This window comes from Corythoichthys intestinalis, chromosome 1, assembly GCF_030265065.1.
Source record: "Corythoichthys intestinalis isolate RoL2023-P3 chromosome 1, ASM3026506v1, whole genome shotgun sequence".
Classification (NCBI taxonomy): domain Eukaryota; kingdom Metazoa; phylum Chordata; class Actinopteri; order Syngnathiformes; family Syngnathidae; genus Corythoichthys; species Corythoichthys intestinalis.
Window position 1 is genome coordinate 30874376 of NC_080395.1, and position 18122 is coordinate 30892497.

At 39.3% G+C, this 18122-nt stretch overlaps 1 protein-coding gene across 3 annotated transcripts in view; it reads right to left on the reverse strand.

The window, feature by feature from the left end:
• The window catches only part of LOC130919528 (protein unc-13 homolog C), a 291333-nt gene that overhangs the window by 56744 nt on the left and 216467 nt on the right, over positions 1-18122 (reverse strand). For 2 of the 3 annotated variants that reach the window (XM_057842330.1, XM_057842322.1), the window contains exons 23-25: positions 13445-13522; positions 7476-7502; positions 339-427 (exon numbers count right to left, since the gene is read on the reverse strand). In XM_057842330.1, coding sequence (XP_057698313.1) covers positions 339-427; positions 7476-7502; positions 13445-13522 — 194 coding nt within the window. The remainder of the gene's footprint in view (positions 1-338; positions 428-7475; positions 7503-13444; positions 13523-18122) is intronic. The other variant, XM_057842337.1, reaches the window with a different exon arrangement.

The following is an 18122-nucleotide window of genomic DNA, read 5'->3' on the forward strand; positions in this document are numbered from 1 at the left end:
TTCCGAGTAAGGCTGAGGTATTTTTTATTGTTGATGACTTGGTAAGTATCGATCCATCTACCCTGAAGTAGAAACACATTCCACATCAGGGTATAAAACATAATGTAATGAACCAAACTCAACAGTATGGCTTGGTGGACATAAGGCCATAAAGTAATGTCGTTAACTCACGAATGCTGGCCATAAAAGTATAACGATGGGTGTTTTTTTTTTTTTTTTGGCTAGATATAAAATTGTTAGAACTGCTGAAGTCAATTGTAAATTGAGTTGAGTGCACTAGATTAGTAGTGTGATTAGTCTGATTGAGAAATTTGTACACAGGCTGCGCTGACACTCACCTGGAGCCCAGGACACCGCTGAGCTCATCCAAAACGGTGTTGAGCTTGTTTTGCAGCTCCTTGAGCAGATCACTGGCCTCTGCATCCAGCTGTCATGATTGGAGAAAAAGATGAACAGTTACTGCACGGTTGCACTCCACAGAGCTGCCACACCACCTTACAATTTTGCAGATGCCTGGGCTGAAATGAGGAACGGGGGCCATGTGTGCGGACGGCAGGGAGGGGAGTTTTTGATAACCTGTTTGCCTCCCGTTCGTTCTGCGTACCATCTGCGCCGAGCATCGCTTTGAATACAAATGAATGGCTTTGAGCCAAGCGCGGCCACAAGACATGGCGTTGGCAAAGTAGAAGCAGCCAGCTAGCAGGCGCCCACTTGGGCAATGCTGCGTGCACTAATGCATACCATATCGTAGTCACAGCTGAGAGAGAATGGCATCAAGGGGGGAAAAAAAAAGGTTAAGAGTATTCCTGTATGGGCAAGCTTGCACCAGTTCATGTGTTCTATGTTCTTTTCATTTTAAATTGACAATCAAAACTGCAAAAAAAGTACAGGGTTTCCCCAGGAAACTTTCAAAGCCTGGTGGAAGAAAAGCCCACTATGATATTGGAAATGAAAATTTAAAAATGTTAATTTGACAACAATTTTGAAAGTATGACTGTTATAAGTAGTTTATTAACATTTCTTAAAGTTTAACAAATAATACAATGCATTTCAGTGCAATGGCAGAGAGCTGGGACAGGTATTGACCGTAAGATGCCACCATAATGCTTTCAAATCTATAACCGGACGAGGTTATATATATATACTTTTAAGACTTTTGGCCCATCGGGAATATGAAGAATTGAGGGAAGCCCTGAAGGATTTTTTTTTTTTTTTTATGTAATGTAAAAATAATAATATGCACCCCAATTTATTCTTTACACTAGATTAACAATACAAAAAGGAAAATGGGACACAGTAATGAATTAGTCTACGAATCAGTCTAACTATTAGTCATATTATAAACTACTGTGTGAGCTCATTCTCTGTCACACCCAGTTTGGACAACAACCATGATTCATAATAATGTATGATCCATCTGCAATATTACAGTATATACCGTATTGGCACGAATATAAGACGGGTCTGATTATAAGACGACTCCCTCTCTTTCAAGACTCAAGTTTGAAAAAAAAAAATTTTTTTGAACACCACATTTTTATACAGAAAATAATTACATTACATCTGAAACAAATGATTATAACAATATATTTGAGAGAAAAACCATGTTATTTTGCCTCATTCAAATCTTAATATCTGAACATTTAAATCTGTAAACTAATGTGCAATCACATTCGTAAATGAATGGCTTCTGGTTTTTGAAATGTAAATAAAACAATCTATTGTGATAAAACAACAAAATTGCAATAACTGCATTAACCATCAAAGTGAAGTCTAACTGTAACTGTAGTCTTGAAACAAATCTGAATAAGGAAAAACATTGCAATAAAATAATGCAAACTGGTTAAACTAAAAAGAGTAGCTGAGATCTGTCATGACAGAACATTGCTTGCTTCAATGATATCTGGCGCCATCTAGCGTCGTGAATGGGGAGAGTAGCTGAGATCTGTCATGACAGAACATTGCTTCAATGATATCTGGCGCCATCTAGCATCATGAATGGGTATTATGTCTAGACCGCGAATATAAGACGACCCCCTTTTTTTCCAGTGTTATTTCAATTGAAAAACAGTCTTATATTCGGGCCAATACGGTAAATGATGAACATGTTTGTGGCATTATTTCGACCCACTTGATGCAGTGCAGTCATATTCCACACTCGCCTACATCAGGTCAAAATATCCAATCTAGTCTGACACACACTTTATACACATATTACTCCTCTCAAATGCTTTGTTAAATACCAATAAATTACATGAATAAAAATGTATAAGAAATACTGTGGATATTGTTCATGGCTTTAAGAGGCGGGGCCTCATGGGGTTGCATTTGATTGGCAAGTCTGTGAGGGTGTGAGCTGTTGCTTCGGTATGAAAAAATGTCTCAGGACAAACATCACTGGCTCCTTAACAAGATGATGGACAGGGTAAACAAAACAAAAAAAAAAAGATGATGAAATTTGATTTCAAAATTAAACAACATATTTACACTGTCCGATAATATCAATATTTATTTCTGATTTGATGCCTGCAGCTTGCCAGTCATATACAGTATTTGATGCCTGGGTGACAGACGGTCACGAGTAGCAGATGTTGGTAGTCGGCCTTGAACTGAACTTGGAAAGCTTTCACCAGAAGGTTCTCCCCAGAATCTACCTACATATGCATATGGAGTACATTCATTTACATAAGCATATAAATAAACAATTTTATAACCGGTCTCTATATAATATAAACACAAACATAAAACGTCTGTGCTGTACGAATGTGTCATTGAGAAATGATTTGGTTGGCTTACCCCACAGATATCGCTTTATCTGCACATGAGCGTAATTGATTTACGTATTCATATGCTCACTCATGAACACGTTGCTTCCACTGTCACCCGAACACAACACATGGAGGCATGAAAGATTTTTCTGTCACCCGAGAAAATTGCATGAATGTTGGACCTGTTCTTTCATAAAACAAGTGAAGGCTCTGTATAAGTGATAGCAGAGATAAGCATTAGTTTCAGTGGCCTGGAAAATTTTCCCTGACCCCTGGAACTGTTGTCCCTCTTTTCTAAGAATCCTCACTGTAATGGCAATATGAGTGAGGAAAAATGCAAGTGTTTGATACCCAATGCCATTGACATACCCTGGGAGCTGCAAATTCCAATTCTGATTTTAAATCATCACTGATGCTCAGGTCACAGATCACATTCTTTAACGTAATCCTGTCTAATAATAGATAGTCACAGAATTTTCCATATCATTTCTAAGCTAAGTATATGTAGGTACTGAACAGCAAGTCTTACTCCTGTGAAATGTCAAGTTTCGGATAATGTTTCAACACTTGTTTGAGTGTGGTAATTCTGAGCCAACATTAATGAGTAAATGATGTGTCGATAAACCACTGGCGTAAACAAGATGCAACCAACAAAATTGGGAGCAATTTGAGACTGAAATCAATCAACGGATGTCAGTCTGGCATCTATAAATGCAAGTTTTGTGATGGTTATTGCTGGTGTAGTCATGCACCTGATAATTATAGTGGCACTTTGGAAGTTCATTGCAAACTGAAAGCAATTATGTAATTTATCGTCATCTTTACAGAGGAAATAACTAATGGAGAACTGTCAAAAATACGCCTATGATGCAATTAGCTTTTCCTGAGATGAACCCGTTTGTCGAGAAACATCGGCACACACAAACATTTCAGCAGTCAATCGACTAGCAGTTAATACGCCAGAGAGCAGGTGTCGAACATATGGCTCATGGGCTAATTCCCGCAACAAAATTTTGCGTAGCCAGTTAAAGTATTTTATGTGCATCGACTTCATGTTTAAATTAAAATTTTAATAACATTTCTGAAGTCTTCCGTGACATAACGAGTCCAGCAAAATTATTTTTTACCTGTTAAAAACTGTTATTATTTACATTTTTTAAAATTAAAAAACAGCAAATACGAGTGTCGTTCACTAAATAAGGTGACTTTTCCAGTCTAAGGACTTCTACTAATACAGATAGAAGCTTACTTTATTTAAAATAATAATTATTATTATAATTATAATAATAAAATAAATTATTTTTCTGTTTTATTTCAAATGGATTATTATTATATTTTTTTTTTGCAGAAAAAAGAAAAAAATCAAAGTTTTGGCAAGTAACAAAAATGGCTGACCAAGAAGCATGCTTCATGATTAAACAGCAGTCACTTATCATGTTTTTGGTCGATGAAGGATGCAAACTAGTTGAAATTTGTAAGAGAATGTGAAATGTGTATGGAGCCACGTTTCAGCTGCTGGGAAACTACGATGAAAAAAAAAAAAAAGGTAAGCTATCTGTATTTGAAGTCCTGATATTACACATTTTATGGTAGTCGAGCCAACTTTTTTTTACCTGTTATTTTCGCGTTCAATATATAGAAGGAAGTGGTATTTTCTACACGTACATCTGCCATTATTTGTTTGCGTCTGTTTGTTTTGTCCAGCAGTGGTGACGAACAGTGTTGTCACTAATCTGATCACTGATTACCTACTTTCAGTAACGAGTAATCTTGCGCGTTCATTTTTCCAAATCAGTAATCTGATTAAAATTAGTTTCCTTAGTGTCGGTGCGTTACTATTTTGTCATTGCATCATCATGTATGTAGAATGAAGAATATTGTAGTCATGTACGAAGAGCATTTTGAAAAGGAAATGTAAGAAAGGTTTGCACTACGCATTCGTTTCCATGGTAACCACTCAGTTACTTCCTGTTTTGGTCTCGAGTCACACGCGCTAAGTGTATTGGGACTGAGAAAGGCGGGTGCACATTCGAGCCAAGTGCAGCCTTGAGTTGTGCAAGGGAATGTTGATCTGTGTGCGTGAATGAACGTATTTTTCCAGAGATAGGTTGGAGCTGCTACATCCGTGGAGTTTTGTAGCTTTGCCGTGGCAACGGCGGGTAGTGGCCAAATTGACCGAGTGTGTATAGGCCGTACTTCCGGGTTGTACGCGTGCGTTCGCGCCCGCCACCAACTTTGTGTTTATTGCACTGTGCAATTCAATTGTGCATTTTTGATTATTGTGCAGTCAATTTGCATTGTTTTACATTGGCACTGATATGCTGTTAACCCTAACCCGAAATTCAGAATTTTTTACTTTAGGCTTAATCTTTGAGTTGGTGGGATTTAATTAGTCGGTGGAGTTGATTTGAAAAATTCCATGCAGTTTGTCAGTTATTTGTTAGTTTCAGGGCTCCGGGGTGGCTTAGCTAGCGCGAGTCAATGGTGGTTGAAATCAACTCCATCGACTAATTAAACCTAAGCTAACTCGGAAGATTAAGCTGTATGTGATAAATTGTGATTTTCCTCTTTAAATTCAATTATCGGAAAGTCAATTACATGTGATGACATATTTCTGTTGTCATTCTTATGTTGAGGCGGAAAAGGGAGAAAAATTGGTAAAAATCCATTCATCCATCATCTACCATCCATCAAGTCTGGGGTCGTGTCGCGGAGGCAGCAGCTTAAGGAGAGAAGCCCAGACTTCTCTCTCCCTAGCTTAGTTACTTTGATAATACAGTAATCACTAATGTAACAAGATTAATTTTTTAAGGCGTAATCAGTAGGGATGCAATGATACAGTTAAGTCATGGTTTGGTACGATTCTTGATTCAATTCAATACATTTAATGCTCTGAAACAAAACATACGTTTTTTTTTTTTTTTTTAATGTTTTTTTTTTATTTTTCTAACAAGCAAAAATAACAATGCCATCATGTAAACGTGCATTGTAGTGCATATAATTTATGTGCTTACTTCTTACTGATCTGAAGAAATTTTGTATAAAAGTGTTGAGAACAATATTTACTGTTTGTAAAGTGAGGTGGGGCACACTATTGATTGCTATAACTCTCTTAGCAGGTATGTTTACCACATAAGAAAAACATCCTATTTGTGGTCCAAGTCCATCTGTGTTACGTACTGAATTAACAATATTTGCAGCATTATCTATGGTATGGATTGATTTGGCCTGCTTAACTTCCATTCAGTCATGGCGGTTTTTAATTCATCAATGTAGTATATGGACTACGTGTCCCATGATCACCCATGGGACTTGGGGGGGTGGATCTAACGTAGAGCATCTAGGCTGCTATTTGGTTACATCTAGTGTGTGCGCGCGAGTGTTGTCGGGCATTAAAAAAAGTTGACAAACGCCACAGAAGTCACGTCTGCTCAGTATTGCACAACACCAGCATTTGAGAATCGACTTTCATAAACAGGACGAGTTTGAAGTACAGAGCTCTTAATTTGCCCCTTATTGTTCATCATGTAACTGTGAGTTAGCTCTCTGTGACTGACGGTCTTAACCTGTCTGTTGTCAAAGTGAGGGGATTTGTTAGCAGCCAAGTCTGCTACGATATGTTGGCAGACTTTGTTGTACGTATCCGTAAAGACAGTCTTTGTTTAATATGTATGAGTGGGGATAGCATATAAGCCCACCCAAAATGCTGGCAAAGGCAAGCCGCCTTCTTAAGTTTCTGTCTTTACTTACGAGCAATGATCCTTGTGTGCCACAGCTCCCACCATTTATGCAGTTTGGGGGAGGAGTGGAAGAGGGGGGGTGCTAGCGGCAGAGTTTTTTCAAGGCAAAGCTACGCCGGACATTTTAGCATGAGAGATGACAAAAATAAATTCGGAAAATACATTTTGGGAGCTTTTCATTTGGATCGAATGTTTTAGCATATTGAATCGAAGAGGGCGTATCGAACGGTTTAATATAAAACCGAGTATTGTTGCATCCTTGGTAATCAGTAGTTAAATTACTTTTAAGTAATCTGTAACAACGCTGATGACGAATGTTGATGACACATGGGTCGCGTTCATGCAGATATGCGTTCATACTGCAGAGGCATTGTCAACATCCCAATTTTTATTCACATACAAATGAGCTAAGGTCAGATATTTAAAAAATCGGAACTCGAATCAAATCATGATCTGCATGACCAATGCTAGGGACATTAATTTGCTATGTGAATATTTTCCATCCTCTTGAAAACAAAATGTGACCTAGCTGCAGGCAGAATGACCTGATCAAAACCACGACCAGTGCAAATCTAAAGGAGTGTGTGCACATGTGTAGGGAAGAGAGAGCAACAGGTTATAAAGACACATTTCTAAATTAGCCATGATTAAAAGATTGGCAAACAGGGAAAGGGGGCAAGAAGCAAGCTAAAAATAAAAAAGATGGGAACGCATGTTTTTTTGAGTCACTATCCCTACATTGCTGGTGATGGTGAGCTACAGCAGCCTTCCTAAGGGGTGATGGGCAATTCAGATTCCGTATGCTCCGTGGCACATGCTGCTGGAAGGGTTTCAAAGTGGAGGGGTGGGCTGGAGTGAAAAAAAGGCATATGAAAGGTGGCAGGAGAGAAGGGGAACATGTTCGTGCTTTTTGACATCATTCGGTAAATGGTGGGAAAGGGTTGTTGGCGGGTCCTATTACACACACCTTACAGAAGGACACAACCCCCTCCTCCTGAAGAGAGAGCACAAAAATTGGGAAGAGGAGAAAGGGATATTGGGAAAGGTGGTTGTCAGGGACATGGGGGCATTACCACAGGAGACAAAATGCAAGGCAAGACAAAGTGTTAGATATTTAAAGAGAAACATGCATTGAAGTCACAAGAATCCACAAAATTGGCAGTGAGACGATGTGGTCCACACACATTTTATCTTAATGCACCCCACACACATTTTATCTTAATGCACCATATTGAAAATTTTTGGGAATCCAAGTGGATTGGGTGAAAAATCTCCATTGTGCTCTGTCACACTGAATCCCACTTTTATAAACCGACCAATCCTCCACACATTTTACCGATCTTTGATCTTCACACTTGGTATTCTGATTAGGACACCATTTGTCAATGCGGATTTGAATTTTATTGAGTTAATAAACCTGCTGAAGCTGTGATTTTAGAGAATGGGTAATGCAGATTTGTCTTCTAGACAGCTGCATAGAATATTGAGGGAAGTGTTCAGCGTACCACAATCAAAGTGACATGACTTTTGTCACATGGATTTTCTTTTCTGCAGGGACATTATTGCTGGTCTTCATTCCAAACAGGTGCCCCGTTCTAATAATTCTAGTGTCTTACTCGTCTCTTCGGGTGACAATTCCCAAAGTTTCTTTCGGGGTCAGGAACAGCATAACTGCTTGCCATCCCACTTATACCAATTTGTCACAGAACTTTGAGGAGTAAAAACTAGCACACTGATAGCAACTCCAAAGAGAAGGGGTCTGTGACTTTGTAGCTAGATATTGAATATAATTGTAGTAACAGAATGCATGGGCATTTTTAGGATATGTGACTGATGGGGTAGTACAGGTTGAGTTTACACTTCAAACCCAGGCTACGTTCAATTCCAATTTTTTTTGCCTTCATCCGATTCTAGTAAAATATTTTGTTGATGTTCTTAATGTGATCAGTCACATTGAAGTGGACATTTTCAAATACGGTGCAGGCAACCTTTCTATGCGTATTTAAATCACATACGTGCCACATTTTTGGGGTTTGACTGTGGTCGGAATGTCAAGTGCACCAAAATCGGAACGAGTGAAATGGGAGGGGTGAGATGAGGTAGAGGGAAATCACAACACGCAGGGAGTACGGACTCCTCGAAGTCTGTAAAATGAGCTATCTACTTTTATTGCTCAAAAGTTTTAAGATAAATCCTTGATCATTGAATCTACAGGCCTCCATGTTACATATGCTATGCTGTTAGCACGTTTCTGCTATTACCTTGTAACATATTTCACTTTACTCAGTGCATTGTTGGGACGACTTAAGATTTCTTTTCTATGCATGAATGCAAATTTCCATGTAGCTACAGAAAATGGTGGTTTTAACGGTCACACAAAAACATTGGAAATGACAAAAAACAAATTTGTGCTCTAAACCTGTAATCTGAGCGTGGCCTAAAAGCTGTTTCAAACTAGCAGCAGCCTAGTGTGAGGGGTTTAGCTGCAACCCATTCATTATGTATGTGGGAGGGGACTTCTCAGTGAAAGTGATTAGCAGGGGCTGTCATTTTGGACGGAGCGGAAAGTCTTCAGTGAATATTCACCAAGGGGAGGGGCCCAAAATAGAGACTTGTTCTATTTTGAACAATGCATCCAAAAGCAGAGGGGCAGGCATAATTACTAGTATATCTGTTATCAGGCTGTTTCGGCGGACGGATATATGCAAATCATGGCCAACGAAACCTTGATTAATGCGCTGTTTTAAAGATTGGCGAGCTCCGGGACACTCGAAAAACAAATCTCATACCTCTCCTTGCTAAGCTTAATGGTACCTCAAAGTGTGTTTGGGTGGAAATGTAGTTCACAAACAACAAAAAAACTCTTTACACGGGTATATAAAAGATTGGTGTTGGTTTTATAGTAAATATGCTTGCTGCTTTTCACTTCCTGACAGTGTCTATGTCAGGCTATGTGGCTCCTCCTGTTTTGCACTTGTCGTGGACCGCTCTTCACACTGGACTGACTAGGGGGGTGACAAAATATCGAAATGGTGATATATCATAATATTTTGTATTCCAAAAGGTTATCGATATGCTCCTGCCAAGAATCGAGATACCATTTTAAAAAGGTGTCAATGTCTAAAAAAATAAAAAGGAACAAACAAGTTGTTACCAAAATCCTCCACCATAATAGTGTCTCAGTTAACACTAAGGCTGCATTGATGGTGCTCGACGCCTAATCCATTTAGACTAGGAACGATCCTTCATTCGAAACCAGAACCTTCATAGTCATTCTGTCTGATTTTCAGGGCACTTACAGGTCACTTCAGTTCATTTTAGGGCATTTACAGGTCATTTCCTGTTGAGTCTGAGTCACTGCCTATTCATTTGGATGATTCCCAGGTCACTTCCTGTTCTGTAACTCAAAATAAACAGGAAATGACCCATAAAGTACCCCAAAATCAACAGGTAAATGACCTGAAATGGCCCAAAATTACCTTATTGCCTGGCATTGGCTGCCACTGACGGCCATAGACGTTCAATCCGTTTGAAGTGGGAGGGATGGCGGCGAATGATATTCGCTGGCACCCTCCCAGTTCAAATGGATTGGACGTCTACTAGTGATAAACTCATTCGAATTCACCGAATTCACAGCAGAAACTTTTTTTCTTTTTATTAGTTGTTTGTGGAATATCCGAGAATGATTTCCTGACCAATGTATCTATAATGGTTGTATCGCCATATCGTCAGATCATCGTTATCATGAGCTTTGTATCGCAAATCGTACCGTATTGTGAGGTACCAAGAGGTTCCAACTCCTAGGACTGACGCTAGTATGAAAAGGCCTTAAGAGTCAAAAACTTGATCCCTATTCTAAAGGCGGGTCCGCGTACCTCTCAGATGTCCTCCAACATTATTAATGTTATTGGTGCTCCATCACACAGAAGTCTCTGGTGCCAACTAATGAACTTACTTAATGATCACAGTCAATCCCCCTTCCAAAGGTGATCGTGTTTATTGTACAGTGTCCGAGAAGTGTTTTGCGTTCCTGTTGTTGCTTTTGGCATGTCTGTTTTGTTTGGAATTTGCAATAGGTCAGTGGCCGGAAAGTGTTTGCAATCTTGTTTCAAGAATCTATCCAATTGGCTAACCAGCAAACTTTTGAGACGTACTGTACATCCAACAACTAGGGGTGTAACGGTACACAAAAATCTCGGTTCGGTACGTATCTCGGTTTTGAGGTCACGGTTCGGTTCATTTTCGGTACAGTAAGAAAACAAAATGCAAAATATAAATGTGCTAGTTGTTTATTACACACTTTTGTGCTTTCAACAATAGGAACATTGGCCTATACAAAGTTAGAATTCTGCTCAAAAAGTAGCGGGAATTTAAAGTAGGGCTGTCAAAATTATCGCGTTAACGTGTGGTAATTAATTTTTTAAATTAATCACGTTAAAATATTTGACGCAATTAACGCACATGTCCCGCTCAGACAGTATTCTGCCTTTTGGTAAGTTTTACAGCAAGGTTTTTTGTGCTGTCTAACAGCGAACCCTTGTGGTCGCTTTGCGACATGGTTTATTGTTTTCTTGCCAGTTCAATATGGCTGCACGACGTCTCGAGTTGACGCCTACGTTGTAATGTTGTGCCTATATGATCCTTGGACAAGATTTGTCCGTAAGTATGATTGTTGTAAAGAATGTACATATTATGTTAGTAAGCGAAATGTTATATTTTTTGTATGAGACGCTTTTTGTTTATGTTTAGTGAACCTGTATAGCGTGCTAAGCTAACGTTGTTGCTAATGCAATGCTTGTGTACTTTTTTTTTTTGTAGTTTCACTACGGTCTAAAGAGGACAGTGGTTTGAGGCCATTTTATTAATAAATCAGATGAAAAAGGAAGAAGTCTGATTATTAAGGCGTCGTTCACTAGCTGTCTAGCTTTGGAAAAAGTAGACGCTTCGGAGTGAGGACAGTATAGACAGATTTAAATGACAGTAGAGTGAAATGCCCACTACAGTCCTTATGCACCGTATGTTGAATGTACTGGACTGTCTCAGAAAATTAGAATACACAATATTCTAATTTTCTGAGACAGTCCTGTACATTAATCCACCATTTAAAGCAGGGGTGTCCAAACTTTTTGCAAAGGGGACCAGATTTGGCGTGGTAAAAATGTGGGGGGCCGACCTTGGCTGACGTCCTTTACATAGAACAATATACAGGACTGTCTCAGAAAATTAGAATATTGTGTATTCTAATTTTCTGAGACAGTCCAGTATATATCCATCTTGTATCTTATCTTTCCATTCCAACAAATTATTTTACAGAATATATATATAATTTACGGAAAAATATGGCATATTTTATAGATGGTTTGAATTGCGATTAATTGCGATTAATTACGATTAATTAATTTTTAAACTGTAATTAACTCGATTAAAAATTTTAATCGTTTGACAGCCCTAATTTAAAGATAATCCAACAACAATTTGCCTCTCAGACCCTGCATATTGGTCAGCTTTCTTTCTGAAAGAAAGAAGAAAAAAGAAGTCCTGTGCTAAAGAGAAAAGCAATCCCAATGACAAAGATTGTAACATGTATTTTACAAATGAAATGCCTCAATGAATATTTTTTTTTTCTTATGAACGGTTTTCAAAAGCTTTATTGGTGGATTTTCTCAAGTTAAAGTGCCACACAGAAATTAATCAATTTAATTGTGTAAGCAGGATCTGTGTATTATTCTTATTATTTAATTACAGGTGTTTTAGCTCATTTCATTCATATTTTATTTAAATGGACTATGATTTATTATATGTTTATATTTTACAAATGTGATGTCATTTATATTGTATATTTTATGTTGTATAACTTTAGTTCCTATGTGAATATTAGTTCCTTCTTGCTTTGTTGTGGTAGGAGGGTTTTATATTGAACACGGGGCCGTGTTGGTTATTACGATAGCAGAGAAGACAGCAGTAAATCAACAAAGACAAGTCAACTGTGCCCCGATCTACCACTCATCTGATTGACTCAAAAAGTGGGTTACGATTTCATTTTAGTTTGAAAATCAACCGGATCCACCGTATTTTTACACGAGTGACTTCCGGTCTGCCCGATCCGAGCAACTGGTAGTAGTATTGACGCAGGAGGGTCGTGTCTTGCGTCAAATAATAAACTCTGCCGTTCTTTTCGCGTGCGTCGTGTTGAGCCGCTTCTCGGATGCGTCCAACACGTTGCCGCAGTGCGACTGGTGTGCATTGGCTGATTGACTTTAACGCCCGTGTTTCACTGCGTTCTCGCGGCGGCCACGTTGTTGCGCCGTTGATGTTTCTGGGTTATACTGTACTACCGTGTTGGTCCTCATTATAGTAGAGAAGACGGAGTAAATATAATCTACACAAAAAAACTGTAACCCGATCGACTCACAGCCTCGAAAAGTAAGGGTTACATTACGTCAGAAACTCGTTCGTTACGCCTCCATTCTGAACCGAGCACCACATACCGAAACGGTTCAATACAAATACATGTACCATACACCCTTACCAACAACCCAAATTTCAGTCTATATTACAGTGTTGAAAATAATGATTAATTGAAAACAATTGCACAGAACAAGGCTTTTTGTCATGACTGTCATCTTCACAAGTGGGATAAACGGGGGTCAGGTTGAAGGTTTGAGGTAGCAAGTAGAGATAAGAGGTGGAAATTCAATATTAACAAACTGACAAGCCAGATTAGTCGACAGGACTTATACAAGGGAGACTGAAAGAAGGATTATAGCGCAACACTGTCAGGGTCAATGCCTTTTCACTTCCAATAAATGTCACCCGAAATTATAATTTACATAATCATGACCTAGCGCTTATTCCTCGGGCTGAGCACTGGTGTGAGAATGTGAGAGTTTAAGCCTCTGTGGCTAACTGATAGCACATTTGCTAAATAAGACTAACCTGTTTGCCTCCCATGGACTCGAACATCTTCTCCAACTGGACTCTGAGCTGCTGAATGTTGTTGAGAAGAATGCAGGGCTGTCAAAATAGGTTGGAAATAAATGGCCGTCAGCACACAATACATATTTAATGTTCACGTCTCACAAAAATAAATGACAACCCCGATTGCGCGGAAGCAGCATGTGAGGTTTCGACTTCCTCATAAAACGGGAAATCCATTGCAAAAACGTCAACAAAAGAATTTTTGCAGGGATCGCAAACATCCATCAGTTTTGATTTCTTGACACATCATCTATACAAGAGAAGCAAGCCGTCTACACAACATTGTCAGTCTGCAGAGCAACATAATACTACAGGGAGAGGAATGCCTGCGCTGAATAAATCGGACATTATCGATTTTTTCGGTTCCCCGACAAATTTAACAGATGACGAACATTAATCACAAAACCTTTTATGTCGGCCTGCCAGTAATTCTTATCCCCCTTTTTACCCACACGAACATGACGTGCATTATTTGTCCTAAATAGTAGGAAATACATTGTACTTGCTTAAAAAATTAGGACAGTGGTAATGGGTAGAGCAAGAATGATTGGTGCTTTTCAAAGCCCTAAAAGCAGACCAGAACATTCATAATGACTTCCACTTTGGATTTATGAGCAAATTTGCATAAGGTGATTAGAAAGTGAATCTAGCAAATGAAGATTTCGCAGAAACAGAATTGGTTCCTTAACTTGTGGGAGGATGACAAATGTTGAAAGTGCCCTTTAATACAGGAACCTAATACAGTGACAGGTAAAGTGTGTAAAATGTGTCTTTTGACTTATTTATACTTTGCCTGTATTAATCTGCCATTGATGGTGACAATTGTCCAATCAATTTTGACTGGGACAGGTTGGTAGCAATCATTCTAAGTTCACAGAACTTATCGTTTCAAATTCAGTTCAATTTCAGTTTTTAATTATGGCCCGCAGACTTTTTCATGCCACTAAATTCCTCTTAATTAATCAAGTTCACAATATTAACTTGATGAAATGAGTTAGAAATTCACAAAATAAAGTATTTAAGAGAACTTGATATGAATCTGAATCTAATAGTCGAAAGTTTGGTAACACTTAATTTAAACTGTGTTATAAGACTGTCATAATTATGACATGACACCAGAGGTTGCGCTAGACTTTTTCGTTGTCTGTCATTTTGACTGACAGGGTCATAAAAATCCGGTCATAATCTATTTTTACCCGTCACTTAAATTTTTAAAATGATGATAATGACACTGTGGTGACCCTTTGTTTGGCATAATTCACCTTCCGTACTTGTGTGTCCATTTGGCTGAGCGCGTTACCGGCTACGACAGTCACGTGACAGAGACACTTAAGAGCCGCGCGCGGTCCCCTCACTATCCACTCGCTCTCGCTATATGATTGGCCGAAGAGTCGAGATGCTCTCCCGTGAAATGCCTGTTTAAAAATGTTCCCATTGTTACTTCTTGCGTTCGCTCATAAGTGCCCATTTAAAAAGGAAAAGCGATGGATGATACTACACACAGAGCGTATTATTAACAAATGTTAAAGTTGTATAATCATATAGCGAGAATAAGGAACGTCACTGACAAGCGCAGGCCCCCGCGAGTGGATAGTGAGGGGAATAGGATAGTGCGCCTACAGCTAACAAGACTCTTAACATTGCATACCGCTTCAACATATTCAATAGTATTTAGTTTTCATTCATTTTAAATTAATATTCTGTCCGAACAAGTTTAACAGAGAATCCACACCGTGCCATCACACATCAAGCAGATGAATATGTAACTTTTTCTCCGCAGTGACAAAAACAGCTGACTGTGGCCCCAGTAGATAGGTAGCCTACCATATGTAGCATACGGAACAATGAAATTAACAGTTCACCTTCTGTGGCCTGAACGTCGTCTCACACTTTCCTCCTGGTGCGCATGGACTTGAATTGCGTGCCCGCTTGTGCAGTCCCTGTTTTTTCACCTCTTTTATCAACACCATCGTCGTTTTGGGGCTTTTTGAAGAAACTTCGGACACTCAGTTGCCTTGACATTTTTCCGAGTAAGGCCAACGACGTCATGCATCAAGAGAGACAATAGCTAATTAATATGCTCAGTCGCCACCCTGTGGTGTGAATTGCAACCTGTCAAAATGACAGATGGACTTCAGTTTTTTCCGTCACCGTTTTAAAAAATCGGTCAACGACGGAAAATATTCGGTTAACGCGACCCCTGCATGACACTGTCATAAACATTAATCATTGCCTATCACAGATGTATGGCTGCAGCTATCGAATATTTTAGTAATCGAGTAATCGACTGAAAATCCTGTCGATTAATCGAGTAATCGGATAAAACATATTTTTTAGGTAAAGAGCAATTATAAATATACATGAGAAAAAAAGACATTTCATCTAATATTGACCATTTTCAGTCAATCAATGTCTTTATTTTCGATGTACTGTACATTGTTGAAAACAGCCAACAATTTGCCTGGTATACCAGACTCACCGCTGTTCCAGCGATTGAGTCTGGCGACCGTCCGGCAAATCAAATTCCGAGGGCGGAGCAAGGCACAGCAAACAGACAGCGGAGTGGACCAATCAGCGACGGGCAGACGCGACATGTAATTAGCCTGAGCGGAGAATGGAGACGTTTATTCAACATGGCTAGCGCGAGCCATGTTGACTGTTGTCAATGACTTGTTTCGATGTGTTTTTGGTAATTTAAAACTGGTTTTACCGTGGATTGGAACATATTCTCGGCTCTCCTGATCGCCATCTGTGTTGTTGTAGACATGACTTTCGGCGCGCAAGAGTGACGTTACACTTTAAGAACACATCACACGAATAAACGAATCTGATTGGACGATTGATTTTGTACCTTGCTCGAGAGGCCGTTAATGGGCTGGGTCCCAGACTATTTCTCACAGTGTTTGAAAAATACAGGGAGAATAGTCTGGCTGTGCCAGGCAAGCCAACAATTGCCTCTCAGATGTGACTAGAATAAAAAAAAAAAGATCAATTCACTGCTTTCACTCCAAAAACTTTTAGATCTTATAAAAATATATATATATTTCTTACCTAAAAATGCCATTACGCTTGATAACACACATCACTTAAAAGTGTTTTTCCTAAATGTTTCAATTGAATTTCTATTTGTGTCAAGCCATTTTTAAGTTCTCGTTAAGTTTTAAGTTAGTCTAAACTGTAAGTCCTAATAGGATTTTGAGTTTTTGCAGTGTTCAAAATAAATGTATTGTAACATATCAGGTTATAATATGGCGGGGATATTTGCATGCGTTCCTGAATGCACCGCGTGACGTGCGGGGGTGAAGGAGGTGCGGGAGAGCGAGAGACGTGCCTTCCTGTTGTTGTTGTCGTTCCACAAGTTCCAAAAAAAGAAAAACGCTGTATTGGAGCACATAAGGGGCAAGTGCTACTTGGTGTTTTATCCGGCAATGACTACTGAGCTAAAATTGACAGTTAGCTTTATCATATTTTCATTTTACACCCTCATCACTCTACAGCGCTGTTTCACAGATTAAATAAAGCCTTTATGTAAGACACGTTAGCCACGCATCGACAGTGGTCTTAATAGAAACCTAGCCCTCCGCTGGGCTAACGTTACGTACGTGAGCGAGTGACAGTAACGTTAATCTTATTTATTAGCGTTGAGAAGTGTACTGCTTTAAGATGGCGGCTGTTTACTAACACCGCTGACTCAGTCATTTCGCATCTAGTTCAACATACATGTGATATCTATGAGACGCATCAGATGCTACCTGCCACCACCGCATCATGCGGGCTAGTTTTTAGCAACGACGGAGTAGTTTGTAGCGGCTGTCGGCTGCAGAAAAGGTTTTTTTATATATTTTTTGTTGCTTCTTCCTCTACGCACGTGACATCAGCGCGTTGTCCCGCATTAAAAGTAGTCCGGGCAAAACATGATGCTTAGAGCTGGCAAAATTAAACGATTCCTCGAAGTGAATAAAATTACTCGGATCAATTTTTAAACTCGAATTACTCGGTTGCTTGAGTATTCGTTTCAGCTCTACACGGATGTCACCAGTGTTGTTAATAACGGCGTTACTAACGGCGTTATTTTCTTCAGTAGTGAGTAATCTAATTCATTACTGTTCACATCTTGGCAACGCCGTTACCGTTACTGAAGCGGGAAAGACGTGCGTTACTATGTGTTACAATGTTGGCTGACTGACACGAGAAAAGTCTGGAAAAAGGCGGCCTCACGTAGACGAGACAGCAGAGCAGGAGCAGGGAGGGTGCAAGGGAGTGTGACGCCGTTGCAAACGCGATGCTACTATGCTAGGTGGCTCCAATAATACCTGACTGTAGCCGATAGCCTACAAACTACGCCCACATGATGCTTCGGTAGATGTCACATATATACAGAACTAGATGCAAATGACAGACACGGTGGCATTGGCAACATTTATAATAAAGAACTAGATACGTTAGTAAACAGCCGCCATCTTAAAGCAGTGGACTTCTCATGAGGGCTCTGTTGTAGAGAACCATCCTAGCGAACCTAAGTCACTTTTTATCTAAAATGCTACTAAATCGGCAAAACTTAACGTATATCTATCTTTAAATGATGAACTAGTTTTAAAACTTACATATGTCAAAAATACACGGAAGGGAACTAATG